The following is a 17,897-nucleotide window of genomic DNA, read 5'->3' as shown; positions in this document are numbered from 1 at the left end:
TGTGTTGTAACATGGAGCGAGCCATCTCAACAACCGTACGATTGCGACACTCGACAACACTGTTTTGCTAAGGAGTGTAGGGTGTAGTCAATTGGCGTGTGATGCCATGGGCATCACAGAAGTTGGAGAATGCAGAAGAACAAAATTCCCCCCCGTTATCTGTCCTAAGAGTAATGATGCTACATCCAGACTCTTTTTCAACAAAGGACTTAAACTTCTGAAAGATACTAAATACATCTGATTTGTGTCTAAGAAAGTACACCCACATCTTTCTACTAAAATCATCTACAATAAGCAAAAAATATTTGCAACCAGTAACAGAAGATGTATTCATAGGACCACAAATATCAGCATGAAGTAATTGAAGTACCTTAGATGCGCGCCAAGACTTTCCATGTGTGAATGAAGTCCGATGCTGTTTGCCAGCTTGACAGGCGCCACATACTCCAAGATGCTGAGTCTGAATATTAGGTAACCCTGAAACAAGTCCCTCCCGAGATAGCTGAGAGAGATACTGAATGTTGAAATGTCCATATCTTTGATGCCACAAAGTGTTGAGAGGAGAAACACGAGCTGCTAGAGCCACTTCAGGAGAATCACCAGTGTCAAGAAGCCTATATAGGCCATGATCCTCTAGACCAACAGCAACAGTAAGACGAGTCTCCCGATCAATGATGGAACACTTGTGAGCACTGAACACCACATCTAGCTGAGGAGAATTCCTCATAATCTGGCTGACAGAGAGCAGATTAAGTTCCATTCCAGGAACATAGTACACATTCAGAAAAAGGAGAGTCCTACCACCAGACTGTATCTGAACAGTGCCTCTGCCAACAACTGTATACTCCTCACCTCCACCAAATACAACAGAATCACTGAAAGGTGAGAAGTCTGTAAACCAGTCACGCCGATGAGAAAAGTGACGTGATGCACCAGAGTCGATGTACCAAGCAGAAGACCTGGCATGATCTGAAGACCTCTTAGCCATAAAGGCATAAAAGGCAGACTCCTTCTGCTCGGAATGTTCAGCAACATGCGCCCTCTAGTGTGACCCTCCTTGCTTCTTTTGTTCAGAAGCGAGCCTCTGACGGCAATCTTTCTTCATATGGCCGTACTTGTGACAGTAATTGCACTGCACATTCTTCTTCTTAGCTCCATCTTGTGTCTGAGAAGAGCCTTTTTGCTGAGAAGACTGAGAGGACTAAAATTTGCCTTTATCCTTGTGAAAGGATTGGGCTGTGAAAGCATTTTCCGAGGAGGCTGATGTAGTACCACTACCAAACTGTTGTTTCCAACGATCCTGCTGTAGAAGTTTGGTGCACAATTCTGAAAACTTCAGATCAACATTAGTGGAAGTAATATTGAGGGTCTCAATGAAGTGTTCATATGATTTCGGAAGACTTTTCAGAGTGACTACTACCATGTCTTCTTCCTCCATAGTCCGACCAATAGCTTCGAGCTGATCTCGAATGTCCTTAATCCTCGTGAGGTGTTCCTGTAAGGACATACGTTTGTCCATCATAATGGAGAACAGTTGATTCTTTAGAAAGAATGCTCGGCTGTTGTCGGATGTCTCATGCAATTCCTTCAGATGCTTCCAGATGTCAGAAGCTGTCTTGCCGGAAGGAATCTGCGGTAACTGATCATTAGTCACTGAGAGTTTGAGAAGCATAACTGCCTCCCGATTGCATTCATCAAACTTATCTTGATTTGCACCAGGTGTACTAGGACTGAGCTCTTTTCCCAAAACAAGCTGGTCAAGACGCCTATATTCAAAAATGGTCAACATACGCTGTTTCCAGATGTTGTAATTGTTGCCATTAAAGCGTTGACTGCCTTCTAACATCAGGTTGGTTAGAGAAGCCATTTGCACGTTTCCCAAAAAAAATTCTCGGCTGACCCAGAAAAATCCAAAGACAACCCAGAAATTCGTGCGAAAAACCCAAAAGGAATCTGCTGTCAGAATCTGGATCCGCGGGCTTGAAAATTGAGGCACGAAAATCGAGGCACCCAGAAAAAACGAACAACTACCTAGATTGGGGTTCGAAAAACTCACCAAGAATCTGCAAGAATAATTTATTTTCGATGGAAACTGGAAGGTAAACACCTTAATTGAAAATTTCAGAGGGTCGTGGAAGCCATGATTTGCTCAGAAAAAAATTGCGTCGCCGAAGGTGCAGGTCGCGTCGCGTCGCCGAGGGTGCAGGTTGCGACGCCGAGGGTTCAGGTTGCGACGCCGAGGGTTGCAGGTCGCGACGCCGAAGGTGCAGGTCGCGGACACACAAAGGTTGTAGACGCACGGAGGTCACGGACAGACGAAGCACTGGTCACGACGACTCTGCACGTCGCGCACCACCACGAACACCGCCGAACATAGGTCGCGACGGCTCTACAGGTCGCGCACCAACACGAACACCGCCGAACACAGGTCGCAAAAAAAACGCAACTGTACAAACCCGCGAGGTAGTCACAAGAGCTAGGAAACTGAAAAACCCTAGATGGATTTTTAAAAACCAGAAATAATTTCGAAAATTTCCACTAATTGGAAATTAGAATTAAAAAATTTTCGAAAAAATTTCTCCTATAGCTCTGATACCATAAAACAAATGCAGAAGCATATGGATTTCAAAGAATTGATATATTAACAAAATGAGCAAGACGCTCATAAATAATACACGAAGATTTACAAGAATAGCAAGTTTCTAATAAGAAACTGCTGAGAAGATCGTAGACGATCTAACTAAAAAAGAATATACACTATTGAGCATTAATACTAAAATTAACATTATTTTAATATTCTATTAAGCCTCTTCACAAAGCCTCAATTTCTCAAACTCCTAGTCAAAAGTCGAATTTAAATTGTCATTTGAAACAAAAAAAGGGCAGAAAATCTGAGTTAGAAAAGGCTCGAGAATAGGCACTACAGGAAAATCAAAAGCTCCAAGTGTTCTATGTTTCTAAACAAGGTAAAAGTGGAAGTCCCCTTACAAGTACAAGGAATTCCATACCATGGAGTGCTTGCAGCTTCAATGCCCCTAATAAAAGATGATTTGTTGGGCATCTCTTACAAGCACTAAAAGGTGATATTTTTCTTCTTAAATAAATTAAATTAGATATGGAGGAGGCCAACCTTGAAAGATCCCTGACTAGAAATCTTATCCAAACTGCTGATTGTTTTCAAATTCAAATTCTTTGACCAGCAAAAAGTGTTTTTTTGGAACTTTGTGGTTTTTCAATTTTTTGTTATTTTTTTTTGGAGTTTTGACAATGCATGAAAATATAATAAATACAATACAATAAATATTGAGTTGGAAATGAAATTCAAACATCTGATTTTTTAATTGCAGCAAGTACATATAAATTTGAAATGTCTATTCTTAGCAAACTAAGCCAATTAAGGCCTACCGGAAGTCCAACGCTAGGGTTTGAAGGTGGAATATAAGCCTGAAACGAGGAATGGTTGAACGAAGCGCCTCTAGCTGCTATTAATGATGGCAAATGACTTTATTTCACTCTAGGATTACTATCTAAAACCTTTTGATAAAGAAACCCCAAGTCTGGTATGAATCCTGAAATCTTGCTAGGCAAGATCTCCAAATTTAGCGAATTTTCCCACTGTTTTTCTGTTGTAGATTAGAATTGACGTCCTTCTACCAAAGAAGCTATTGGATTATTCTTATTTGCTGATAACAATAAAATCTGAGCACTCAAACCAACTAATTAACCTTTAATTAATTTATTTGGCTTCCCCAAGCAAAGTAAGTGGTATGGCCCTGCTGGGAAAGGTACGGTCTGCATAAAACAATATCAAATCTGTTCTTTGCTGATGGAACCTTGCTTAGATCTGATCGGTTGCCTCCTTTACTGCTGTAACTGACAAATGCCTGTTGATTTGACCTTCTATTGGTCATATGCAAGCTGATATAGCTCCCACATGGTGTCACAATGAAAGGGTTTTTGTCCTTCCACTACAAATCAGAGGGTATTGTCTCCAATTTGCTGTTCTCTGCCATATTGCAGACCTGAACCTTCAAAATTAGATGTAAAAATAAAATTTAGAATGCTCTCCAATTACCCCCAAACCTTCTTTTTACCTCTCCAACCCTAATTCGAACTTCTCATGGCATCTTAGAAAGATTCCCATGGAATCTTAAACCTCCAAAAAGGTACGCCCAAGTATGGGTAAGCTCATCATTAAAGTGGAGCCACCTTTTGATTAAAAAATAAACAACTTAGAAAAAGGTGCCATGGTGAAAACATAAAGTTGTTTAATAACCTCTTATAACTTATTTACTTTTCTATTTTTAGAAAACGTAACTTTTATAACTTTAAATTATAAAGTTATTTTATTAACTTATCAAAGTCATAAAAATGACTAAGTATAGAACTTCATTTGGTAAGAAACTCATCTCCAACCATTAAATTCACCTGCGGAAATATCTCCATCCTGGTAGATCACTCAGGAAGTGGGGACATTACAGTCCTCCCTTCCCGGGATTGCTTGCCCCCAAGCAACATCAAGCAACCCGCTGCTCCACTCTGATAAAATTTCCCAAGCAAATCAATTCCTGGGTCCCATACCAAGATGAGAAATCCGCTACAGTACTTGAAGGAGAAGAGCATGATGTCAAATAACCCTTCACACAACAAGGATAATGCTGTGTAATGTCCCTACTATTTAGAGATCATTAGCCTGCAAAACAGATTGTTAGAACATGACAAACATATATGTATATATAAGTAATCTAAATTATAATCTAACTTCAATGCTTATTTAACATAATCATAATTTTTATCTAATAAAAAGGATACGAATGCCATACAAAGTATGTCCTTAGGCGTCTTGGTTCCAAGATGTCCTTAGGCGGCCGTGAAGCTCGCCCTCTTGGAACCCCTTGGTTCCAAGCCCTCCAGGAAATTGAAGATTAGTTCGAATCCTGTCTTGGGTGTAACCTCTTACACCCAAGCCCTCCAAGGAAGACCCTTGTCTATTCCTTGCCTTGGGTGATGCTTTCATCATCCAAGTCCTCAAAGGGGATCGGCCCGACCTTGAGTCCTGTCTTGGGTATAACCTCTCATACCCAAGCCAGCCAAGGAAGACCCTTGCCTTACCTTGTCTTGGGTGATGCCTCCATCATCCAAGTCCTCAAGGGGAATTGACCAGATCCTTCTCTTCTTGATTGAGTTTTAGTCAACCAAGCCATACATTTGCATAATAGTTTCAGTTCATAAACTATCCCTTGTGTTAACATGAATTCTTAATGTATTCTTAATTAACATAGATATATATATTCTTCCATCTTTGACATATGCATTACATCTCTTAACATACCTTGTATTCCTAATCTTTCTTAATACACAAACTTATGTATACAACAATTAACAAATTATATCTTTTACCTATGTTTAGTGACTAGTGAATGCTACACATTAATTAATATATATACATTCACTAGACTACGATTAATATCACATATTAATGAACATTACACATTACCAATATGTATGAACATTACACATTAATTAATATTAATGAACATTACATTTATTAATTTATATCCCTACTATTCATTGATACGTATACTCGTTAATGTATGTTAGTACAAATTCATTAACATACGGTTTATACTTATTCCTTAATATCTGTAAACCATTCATTAATATGTTCATTAAAGTATTCATTATCATAAACATTACATATACATTAATTACATTCATTAACCTTAACTTCTTTCATTACCTATCTATTATAATCAATATCTATATTTATATTCATTATGTTACTCCTTGTTCTGATTGAATATATATATACTCACTAGATTACAATTAACATCACCTATTAACGAACCTCACACATTACTCAGTAGCTAATATTGATGAGTTTCACACATTAACTACAATAATGACATTACATATTAAATAATATGCTTATATTATTTAATAAATAAAACCTTGTATCACTTATATTATTTACTAAATAAACCTTGTATCTTAACTTACCTCCGCAGTCCGCTCTCCCTTACCTTTTCCCCTGTCCGCCCTCCTCCCTGCCTCCTTTTTAACCCCTGCTGCTGCTCTTAATATAACCCATGAGGGGGTATGCCCCTCCACGGGCCCCTTCCGCATGAAGGGGTGCGGGGGTAATCGCAGCCTAGGCTGTGGTTACCCACGCACCACTTCGTGCGGGAGTAACCACTACATTAGTCATGCCTATTAAATATGGTTTCCTTTTAAATATGTTAAATATTAAATATATTAAATATTACATTTTATTTCATTTTAAATATATTAAATATTAAATATGTTAAGTACCATTCCATTTAAATATATTAATTATTAAATAGCAATAACTTTAATATATTTTTCATTTATTTATATTATTATTTTAATTATTTATTTACCTTAACCTAATTCAATTAATCCATGCATTAACATTATTAAGTATTTTTACATTCGGTGCAAATTCTATTAGAGTGCACGATATGTCCTTAATCATGATCGTTGACTATACGATCAGTGTTCTTCAATGGTGATTCATGCTAAACACCACCCTTGAACCCATCTATCATAATGGTCTTCTGATTACATTCGCAATTTTGTCTCTTTTAGAGACTCCACACAATTGCGGACCACTAGAGATGTATGTCCAATTAATGTCAATTAGTCTAAATACTTTTCTTGTTCGTTGGAGAAAAAGTATAGGATTACGTTGTACGTATTCTTTTTCCCATCCTTATCCTTTAAGGAATATTTATTAGTTATAATAATATTTAATAAATAAATAACTTTCAAATATTCCTTCGTTGGTAATTATTAATTCATTTGGGGTCTCTCTCTCTTTCTATGTATAACGATCCAGGAGGGGACATGAGATGCTGCCACATTAAGAGTAACCAGTAGCAGTCTCAAAGGTGAAGTATCTATGCCATCATAGGAAGAGTCAAAGCATGTGTCACATGTATTCAATACTGCAGAATTTCTATGGCTCACTGCCCCGTGATGATATGCATCAATGCCATGACGGGAACAATAATTCACTGCTATTATAAATCTGAAAATTAGAACTGAATAGTTCCCTTGTATTCATTCCTTTGGTGTCATCCAAGTTGACACTAACATGCCCTTTGCTGTCCCTCGTCTAAAGTCATATCCAATTTCATCAACATTATATGGAAGATGACCAACATCAACTAAAAAATCAGAACTAGACAATTCCAATTTCTCCTTATCATCCGTGTGGCAAATGTCATGAATATGAAGGAGACGCTTCTTAGCTTGTTGGGCTATCAATTTGGCATGTCGTTCTCTTGCCGACCAATCCTCATTCAACCTCTGGGATTGCTCTATATCAGCAGTTCCAAAGTGCACAAAATCTAATTTACTACAAGATGCATCAATATTAGCTTCCAACCAGTATGCTGTCTTACTTTTAGGCTTGCCATTCGTTGAATCTCTCAACACCACTTCCTTCCCATCCACTGAGAACTCTAACTGCATCTTATGATAATCAAATGTGTACCTACCAATGGATTGTAGCCACTGCATACCAAGAACCACATCATATTGCTCTATCGGTATCACATAGAAATCATCAGTCAAGAGATAAGTTCCCAACTGAAGGCTAAGTTGAGAAACTCTCATAGTGCAACTCAAGGTATTACCACTAGCAGCTGTCACTCTAAATCTTGAAAATTTCTCTTCCTGTAATCCAAATTTCTCTACTATCTGCTCACTAAGGAAGTTGTAAGTAGCACCAGTATCTACCAAGCAATCCACTAGCTGCTCCCTAAGAGTTCCTTTCAATCGAAAGGGGTAATACCAAGGTACTCCGGATAATGATGCAATCGTAACGTTGGTAGAAGCCAATGTATCCTCATCACTTGTATCCTGCATCTACTCATCCTCACCATCAAAAAGACCTCTATAAGATGTGCCTTGCCTTTTCCAAGGCATCTATGACCCGGTTCCCATGGCTCCTTGCATGAGAAACACAATTTCTTCCTCAATTCGTTCCGTGATTCATGATCCATCTTAAGAGGAGGTGGTGCACTGGGTAACTGTGTAGATGAACTCGGAGAAGGTTTAGAACCTTCGAAGGATTTCTTGTTCTGTTGAGATGTAGAAGGTGGAGGTGTGGTGTCCAAATCCAAGGTAAGTTGTATAGCCTCCTGCAGAGTCTTAGGCTTCAAAGCCTTAACCAAACCACGGTATCTCTCATGAAGTCCCTCTATGAAGAGCATAACTACCCTCCTAACAGGCATCTCAGGTACCATCATTGGTATCCGTTGAAATTCATTAATATATGATTCCACATGTCCCGACTGTTTCAGGAAAGCTAAATCCCTCTAATAAAGTTCCACATCTTTCCTGTCAAATCTAGAAATCAGCCTCTCCGTGAACTCTACGTACGAATGAATAAGGGCGTGATTCTGTGTGACCAATCCATGGTGCCCCCAGTCATATGCGACACCCTCCAAATGCAGGACAACAAATTGAATAGCCTCATTTTCAGCCATGGATTTCAAGGAGAGGTATACATCTAGCTTGTGAACCCATGCTCGTGCACTAGTGGAACCACTGCCATCAAAAGTGGATAAGGCCATCTTATCTGTAGCCTTCCTCATATCATTATTCTATTGCTGTCTGGGTCCCCTGCCATTTTGTCCCCTCATGAAATCACAACGCTGCATACAATATTGATGCAATGGAAATGCATCTCTGACATGTGCTGGTAGACGTGCTCACTCATCGTTGGCAGCCATAATTGTGTCCTGAAAGGTGATTCCATTCTGAGGATCAGCCAACGGTGGTTCATCTCTAGGAGTGAACCGTGGGAGCATAGGCCTATTTGCTGTCCTAGTATGGGTCCTATCCCTCCGTGGTGAGATGGATGCATTACTCAGGGAAGATGGAATTCTACTGCTGCCCCTATTTCATGTAGTTGATAGTGTCCTTCTACGGCTCTTGTGCCTTCCCCTGTTATTTCCCAAATCCATTCTGTCAAGTGTGTCCTGTAACCTTTTGATTGCCTAAACAATTCTTGGTTGTGCTTCAGCCAAGCTCCTCATAATCTCATTAGGATTGAGTGGAATTTGTCTCCCTTGTCTGGGTGGGCTCCTCTGCCCTTCTGGTATATCACCCATATTAGTCTCAAAGGGTGGTTCCATGACAAAATTTAAATCCACTCTAGGTCTCATGCGTGTGTAATATCTGTAGGTACCAAATCTGCCCCGCTGCATAGAATTACTTTGTTGACCCCCAGGGTGGTAGGACCATTGCTCTGATATCACTGAAAGATCCTTGCCTAGAAATCTTATCCAAATTGTTGATTGTTTTCAAATTCAAATTCGTTGACCAGCGAAAAGTGTTTTTCTGGAAGTTTGTGGTTTTTCAATTTTTTGTTATTTTTTTTGGAGTTTTGACAATGCATGAAAATATAATAAATGCAATACAATAAATTTTGAGTTGGAAATGAAATTCAAACTTCTGATTTTTAATTGTAGCAAGTACTATAAATTTGAAATGTCTATTCTTAGCAAACTAAGCCAATTAAGGCCTACCGGAAGTCCAGCGCTGGGGTTTGAAGGTGGAATATAAGCCTGGAATGAGGAATGACTGAACCAAGTGCCTCCAGCTGCTATTAATGGCTGCAAATGACTTTATTTCACTCTAGGATAATTATCTAAAACCTTTTGATAAAGAAACCCCAAATCTAGTATGAATCCTGAAATCCTGCCAGGCAAGATCTCCAAAATTAGCCAATTTTCCCACTGTTTTGCTGTTGTAGATTAGAACTGACATCCTTCCACCAAATAAGCTATTGGATTATTCTTATTTGCTGATAACAATAAAATCTGAGCATTCAAATCAACTAATCAACCCTTAATTTATTAATTTGGCTTCCCTAGGCAAAGTAAGTGGTACGGCCTTGCTGGGAAAGGTACGGCCTGCATAAAACAATATCAAATCTGTTATTTGCTGATTAGGCCTTGCCCAGATCTGATCGGTTGCCTCCTATACTGCTGTAATTGACAAATGCCTGCTGATTTGACCCTCTATTGGTCATATGAAAGCTGATATAGCTCCCATGTGGTGTCACAATGAAAGGTTTTTCATCCCTCCACTACAAATTAGAGGGTACCATCTCCAATTTCCTTTTCTCTGCCATATTGCAGACCTGAACCTTCAAAATTAGATGTAAAAATAAAATTCAGAATGCTCTCCAATTACCCCCAAACCTTCTTTTAACCTCTCCAACCCTAATTCGAACTTCTCATGGCATCTTAGAAAGATTCCCATGGAATCTTTAACCTCCAAAAAGGTACGCCCAAGTATGGGTAAGCTCATCATTAAAGTGGGGCCACCTTTTGATTAAAAAAAACCAACTTAGAAAAAGGTGCCATGGTGAAAACATAAAGTTGTTTAATAACCTCTTATAACTTATTTACTTTTCTATTTTTGGAAAAAGTAACTTTATAACTTTAAATTATAAAGTTATTTTATTAACTTACCAAAGTCATAAAAATGACTAAGTATAGAACTTCATTTGGTAAGCAACTCATCTCCAACCACTAAATTCACTTGTGGAAATGAATGACAGGCGAATCTCCATCCTGGTAGATCACTCAGGAAGTGGGGACATTACAAACCTTTAGTTGGTACAGAAATGGTAAAAGTAGAAAGGCCTTTTTGTAGGCTCTCAAGTTGCCCTGTGTGGTGTAGGAATCACTTGTTCCTTTTTTGTTTCCATTTCCTTGATTGGTGGTTGTATAAAGCAAAGAAATAGGACTCGGACTCAGCAAGGCTGAATCGGAGTCGGACTCGGGACTCGGAGTCAGACTCGGCTGGACTTGGGTAAGTGAAAAAATCAAGAAATTTAGAGATATTTAAAGATTTAAAACTTGTTTCAGGCACCCTTTATTGAATACACCTTAAAGACACAATAACATCATCAAACTTGGCTCATTTGATTACATACACAAGTATACATCAATCACATAAGCATAAACGCAAATTGTAGCTGAAGGAAATAACAAACATAGATATATAAATATTGTCAAATGTATACAATATTACAAAACTCATGGAATAAAAAATCCATGTCATCATATGATCATCATCAAATGTTTCATACAAATACCAAAGGTAAATACAACTACAAGCCTATGGCTCAGAGGAGCCTGCACGACAGCACCCTCTGGCCCCGGCCCCCTGTGAAGGCGTCTAAGGTAGGTCTTGGATGATTGGACAGCCATGGCCGCTCCCCGTGACACCATGCCATGCTCACCAACATCAGGAACATCCGTGTCACTATCTGCCTCTGAATCTCTTGTTTGTGCTCGTGCTCTTCGCTCCTCCTTTGCCATGGCTATAGTCTCAGTCTCTATATCTACCTAGTCGATCCAATCAGTGTCAGACTTAGAGGTTAAATTTTCCCTACTTCTATCGACGCAGTCTCTCCCCATATTTTTCGACGGGGGTTTGGGGGCAGCGCCCCCAAGGTGGGGTCAAGGGGCTCGCGATATAGGGCGGGGTCGAGGGGTAGTGCCCCGCGAGGCCAAAAAAACTTATTATTTAATAAAGGCGTCGGGTGTTATTTTTCTATTGGCTGACATGTTGTAACTCTAATTTTTCTCATTCTCAGGCTTAGGTTGTAGTGGACAAAGACGAGACCATTCATTTTAAAAAAGCTTTTTAAAATGTTTTTTTTGTCATTTTACTTAACCCAGGCAGTAGCTGAGTTTGGGGCTCAGGACTCGCCGAGTTTGGCGAGTTTGAGCCAAACTCGTCAACTCGGCGAGTCTGACGAGTTTGCTCGCTAGACTCGGACGAGTCCGAGTCCAAGTCCCAGAGACTCTGCGACCATGACTCGGACTCGGACTCGCCGAGTTTAGGCGATTCATGGCGATTCCCGTTTCTTTGGTTTGCTATAAAGTCAAAACCCTTATGGATGAAGCTTATCACCTTCCCTTTCAGCATCTATGAACTTGAGTCCCATTGTAAAAATGATACTTTTGAATGCTATGGCACCGTGGATTGATAATTAGTAGAATGAGCTTTTTATCTTGGGTGGTGATTTCATTTCCATCATCCATTCAATGGATAAGAATGGAGGTTTTAGAGGCCCACTCAATCTCAATTGGATTTTGTGGCCTTTGTGGAGAAGGATAACCTTATTGATTAGGAAGCCAAAAATGGCATATTCACTTGGATCAATAGAAGAGTTCGGTTCAACAACATCATAGAGAGATTATATTGCTTTCTCCTTTCTCCATACTGGCTTGGATCAAATTTCTTATTGGAATGTAGGATCCTCCCAATTGTAGGATGTGATCACTTCTATTATAACAAACTTTTACATTTCAAAACTTGATTAGAACAAGTGATTTATGTGGAAACCCTTGCAGGAGAAAACCAAGACAAAATATTGCTTTTGTATTAGTAACTTCTTACAATCTTTGTAGTCACCAACTCATAGGAGACACCAATCCCCTATAGATGACTCACCGGCACCAACCCACTGGAAACAGGAATCCCCAGAACTATGGACCAACTCAGCAAGAGACACCAATCTCTTTGAAGATGAGGCACCAAACTTCAAAAGGATAAAGTGATAAGTGATTCATCATCTTCTTGAATCATATGTGATCTACCTCCACAGACCTGCTCAAACAGCTTCTTTAAATCTTCTCATAAACGTCAATACTTTCTGCTTATACGTCTGCAAAAATATACTTTAGAATCTGTTCCTATTCTTCATCAATTTCTGCTCATAAGGTCTGAAACAATCTGCTTCATATGGTCTGAAATCTTCTGCTCATAAAGTCTGAAATAATCTGCTGATAGTCTTAAAAAAATTATGCTCATATATGCTCCTTAGGTCTGCTCAAATCTGCCTTGAATAGGAATAATATTCAGTGAATAACTGGATAATAATAACTTCTAAATGAATTCATATTTATACACACCAAATCACCCCTTCACCAAATGGTCACATATCTTCAATCTGGTTAGCCAAGGCTGAAAACAATCTATCTGATTTAAATTTTTGCCTCCCTAAAATGGGTGCCTAATTCCATGAGGTTGGCCCAAAAAGTCTATATAATTTATTTCTTTGACAACAGAAGAGGGGCACAAAAACCAGGAGGGTTGGCCCTAAAATAAAATTACCCATCCTTGGGCACCAAAGGGAATTCGGCCACAACAATAATTAAATATTGTGCAATTTGTAACTCAACAAAGCAATCTATTTCCTTGCCAATGACAAGCTGATCTCCATTAATTATGCCAATGAAAGCTCTTTGACATCAATGACAACAAATTCCAGCAATGCTGATTTCAGATCCATCTCTGTATGTAATGTTATCTACAAAGTTATCTCCAAGGTGATTGCTCTCAGGCTGAGATTGTTTCTTTCTTTGATCATATCCATCAAATATGGTAGCCTTGTTTCAGAGAGAAATAATGCTGAAGACATCATTATCTCTCATGAAATTCTTTATTCAGTCTTTGTTTCCAATTCTAAAAGCATGACTATCAAGTTAGATATAAGACAAGGAACATGACCCAATGGAAATGTTTGGGTGAGATTTATGATGGCATGGACTTCAAGGTTTAGAAAATAAGAAATATAATAGAAGCCAAGGAACATGACCCAATGGAAATATTTTTTGGAAGTGTGCAAAAGATCACCATTGACTATTGGAACAAATGACCACTCCCTTGCATCTATTAACATTTGCTTTGTTGACAAAGCATTATAGCAAATAGATACTTTCTTTGTTGTAGAGGGTGCTACCATATAGGAATGAGGTGGTTGCTACTAGCTACGACATTGCATTTAGAAGGATATTTCTAGTTGAAAATATCCAAAGTGTTGTCTTGAGTGAGTTTGGCCAGTTTATATCTTCAAGGAATCATAATGTTTCCACTCTTCGATACAAATACAAGAAAGATGCTCATGAATGACGGTACATGCATGGTCAGGACTCTGTTTACTTGCAGCCTCTTGCAATTAATATTTTCTCTGAAATATGTATCTTTTTATTTTTTTTCTTTTCTCTTTTTTCGTTTGTTGCTATTGTGCTATATATTATATTTAATAATAATACAATATTGTAATTCATGTTTTGTATTTATAAAAATAAATATTAAATGTTGTACGCAAATTCAATAGGTTGCAATTTCCTTTTAAGCTGAGAGGAATTGGAGTACATACTCCTTCACCCACTAGGTTAAGTGCAACCGTTTTGAGTGCAAAAAAGCTGAGGATTTGGTCTTTGTACATTTCAATGTTGTCTCTCTTCACATAAGACACTTGGATACAATGAGGGAGTGACAAAGAATTGGGATGAAAGTCTTGAGTGTCCCGATTTAGATGCTACAGTTGCACAACTTGTTGAAGTCTCTATAGATGAGGCAACTTGTGCATGTGACACAGCTAGTGGGAGTGGCACTCCAATTGATTGTGGTTCAAATGAAATTGAACCAAATGTTGACTTTGATGCTTTTGATGAAGAGCAATATGAAGTCTATTAAAGATGATTGTAATTTTCATTGTGTGATGACATTTGATTTGACAAATCATTGAAGTATGAATTTATGAGTATTTTTATGTTATTGACCATAAACAACCTCAACTAATTTAATTTTCATAATACTAAGAGACATGTGAATAAAGATAGTGTTGAGAACAAGGTGAAACTAAAATGCAATATTAACTTTAGAATGTAATTTCAAATCTGAAAATAAGATTAACTAGTAAGATGATATGTGATTGCACATCCAACATAAAAGTAGGAAATCAGCAATACTGATGATAACAAAAAATTTACATGGATATATATATATATATATATATACGTACCCATACCTGCACCAAGACAAGTAACTTAGTAAATTACTGTATAATAAAAAATTTTAAATGTCATTTTCCATTCGTTTGATTTGTACCAGATGAATTCTATTCCTTCCTCCTATTTACTATTGTTTCAATATTATCTTCTGAATAGTTCAACTGTTATGTTAGTTGCATTAGTTAGCAACCAATTTTATATTCATTAAGTTTTTCTTGTAATACTAAAATACTAAAATGAATTCTTTGACTATTATATGCCTCCAAGCCCAATCTCTTTTAATTTTAACAATGTGAATAAGGCATCTGACATTGAACTTATTTGTGTTGCAGTTTTTTTCAGTAGTGCACTAATATTCTGGATGAGCATTTTGATTTTAATAACAAGTAATATGAATTATGAAGTAATAGATGTCTGTTCTTCTTAATTTCACTATCATATGCTCATAATACCAAATGTTGTTATATAAATTGACAATGCAGTCAGCCCTGGTTGGAGGAACTTTTCCTTTCTGATTGTTGTGGTGTAAGTTCAGGATATACAGGTGAGAATGACTTGCAATTCTGCCCCTTATGTGTCACTTCTCTCGAATCCTAAGCATATGCATTTTTTTCCAATCCATATTTCTCTTTGTTAGAAATGATTTACCTAATTACTAAGGTACTACTTTGGGTGTGCAGATATGGAAAAATTCTTTGGGGATTTCTGTTCAACTCTACAAAAATCATATGAAAATGATAAAAATTTATAAATATTTGCAGTCTAAAAATAGAAATAATGTCAAAATACTACATAGCATCATATAATAAACAAAACCAACCAGAAAATTAAAAATACTATTTTAATGTCAATTTGTCAAACTTGAATGTCATGATAGATATTCATTTTTCAATATGAAAATAATAAAATCAGCAATCAATGTCATGTAGGTTTTCAAAAAAATCATCTTCATCATCAACATTAGATGATGTAGGTAGATAAGAAGTGGCACTCACATTAAAAGTATGCTGTGGGCTATTTGATTCCAAAAATGACAAATGTTGGTAACCAAAAATATCCAAGTTTGTATGCTTTGGGTCTATATCCCGCAACTTCATTTCCCCTTCACTGTAGCTTATTATTTTTGGGAAAGAAGGCACAAGTTGGAGTACACTTACACTAAGTCTTTTGTTTTTATTTTTTATTTTTTAATTTCAATTGATAATGCATTATTGAGTGGTTGGAGGATTGCTTACTCCAATTTTGCTTAGATAAAGACATATTGGCAACCGATTGAGTTAAAGTTAGAGAGTTGGTGTTATAGACTTATAAATGAAACCTCAAGCTTGCAAATGTTTTGGATAAAATGTTAAAAAATTAAGAACTTGGTCATGACAAAAACTTTGATCGTAGTGGTCCATATGAAATTTTTATGTTGAGTCAGGTGTTAAGTATGTTGTTTTCCTAATACATGTTCAGGTTTTGTGTAGCTTGGTTTTTCTTGTCATCCTCTCTCCTTTCTAAATTTTTGCAATATTGTGAAATTTGAAGGCTTGAGTTGTTTGTTATGGTGGATGAAAGAAGTTCTTCTAGGGAGTCATAATTGAAAATAGCATTCAAAGGTGCATGTCTCATACAAAAGGGTGCACTTGAATGAGAAGTTTTGGAAATTTCACTAGGTCACATATAGAGGTGTCCACCTATAGGGGTGGGGCACACCTAAGAGAAGGGAAATTTGGCTAGAAAAGCAAATATCAGTGTCCATGTGAATGCTTGGTGGATAGGATTGCACCTCATCAAAGAGTAATCTGAGTTCAATTTCAAATCATAAGTCTAGGCATAGAGGTGTGTGCCTAATAGAAGAAGAAAACTATTTTTCATTAAGTCATCTTGCATGCTAATGCATCCTAGGGATGGGAAGGCACCTCTAAGCAAAGGAAATTCAAAGTTCCAATTGACAGGTGCAAATGGAAAAGGTAGATCTGTGACTATATATAGGTTATAAAAGTCTATAATCCAAACATTTTTTGATTGGTATGTTGTGAGGCAAGAGGTGATTTCTATAAAGAAAGTTCAAGAGGTTAAAGAAAAAGAAAAGTATTTTTGGGTGCAACAAAGAAGTATCAGGTACACTTTGTCAAAATGAATCCAATTCATAACAAAATTTGCAACTTGTGTACAGGTATGGGCCAGGGATATAGGTGCATGCCACTTAAAGAAGGTAATTTGCTTTGAAAAAGAGAACTTTGGAAAAAACAAGCACTGTTCAAGTTTGAAAAATTGCTACATATATAAGTGCATGCCAGGTACAGAGGTGCATTTCTCACAAAGTGTCAATTTGTGTTATACAAGAATTGGTTGTGAAAGGGTGCATCTGAAAACAGCCAACTACCTTTGTTGAAAATGGATTTTCTATTTATGGAGGGAGGTGCCTTTTCTAAAAGGAGATGATGTTTCAAACAAAGGACAAATTTTATAAATAGGTGGCAGCACATTTAGATCAGCCAAAAAAGAATATAAGTATTCAAATAGAGGAGCAGAACATAGTTCATAAATTTGCTTTATCAAACATAAAAAGAAAAATATTTTAAGAGAAATTCCACTGCGTATTTTTGATGCTTTTATTTGTTCATCCTTTCACACATCTACAACAGGGTCAGCAATAGTGAATATTTGTGGCAGGAACATTAGCATAACAGGGACATCATAATTAATATCAAGGAGTTTATTTTTACAAGTACGAGACAATCATAACAGTAGCTACAGGTAGACAATTTTGAAGGCAAACTGCAGAAGGTGCAGGTGTATCAATTCCTTCGAATTCTTCTATTTTTCTCTCTAGACATCTGCAGCATTCAAGTTCAAATAAATCAAGGGTTCATATATTGTCAAACAGCAGTCTGGTGCATTCAAAAGTAAGATTGAATCAATAATTTTATGCTCACAGGATGTAGTATTCTTCTCTTTCCTTGGAGGTGTCTTCCATCTTATAGCATAAATATCTGAAGGTATAGGAAACTGACTTATGTGATGTTTGCTCAGAACGATCTAATCTTGAGGAAA

The 17,897-nt window shown here is 37.4% G+C and overlaps 1 protein-coding gene across 4 annotated transcripts in view; it reads left to right on the top strand.

Moving 5' to 3' along the window:
- The window catches only part of LOC131037289 (guanylyl cyclase 1), a 244,855-nt gene that overhangs the window by 130,191 nt on the left and 96,767 nt on the right, over window positions 1-17,897 (top strand). For all 4 annotated transcript variants that reach the window (XM_057969391.2, XM_057969374.2, XM_057969368.2 and 1 more), the window contains one exon: window positions 15,338-15,399. In XM_057969391.2, the coding sequence (XP_057825374.1) occupies window positions 15,338-15,399 (62 nt within the window). The remainder of the gene's footprint in view (window positions 1-15,337; window positions 15,400-17,897) is intronic.

The sequence above is a fragment of the Cryptomeria japonica genome, chromosome 6 (genome assembly GCF_030272615.1).
Source record: "Cryptomeria japonica chromosome 6, Sugi_1.0, whole genome shotgun sequence".
Taxonomy (NCBI): domain Eukaryota; kingdom Viridiplantae; phylum Streptophyta; class Pinopsida; order Cupressales; family Cupressaceae; genus Cryptomeria; species Cryptomeria japonica.
This window is presented reverse-complemented; position numbering and strand designations above follow the sequence as displayed.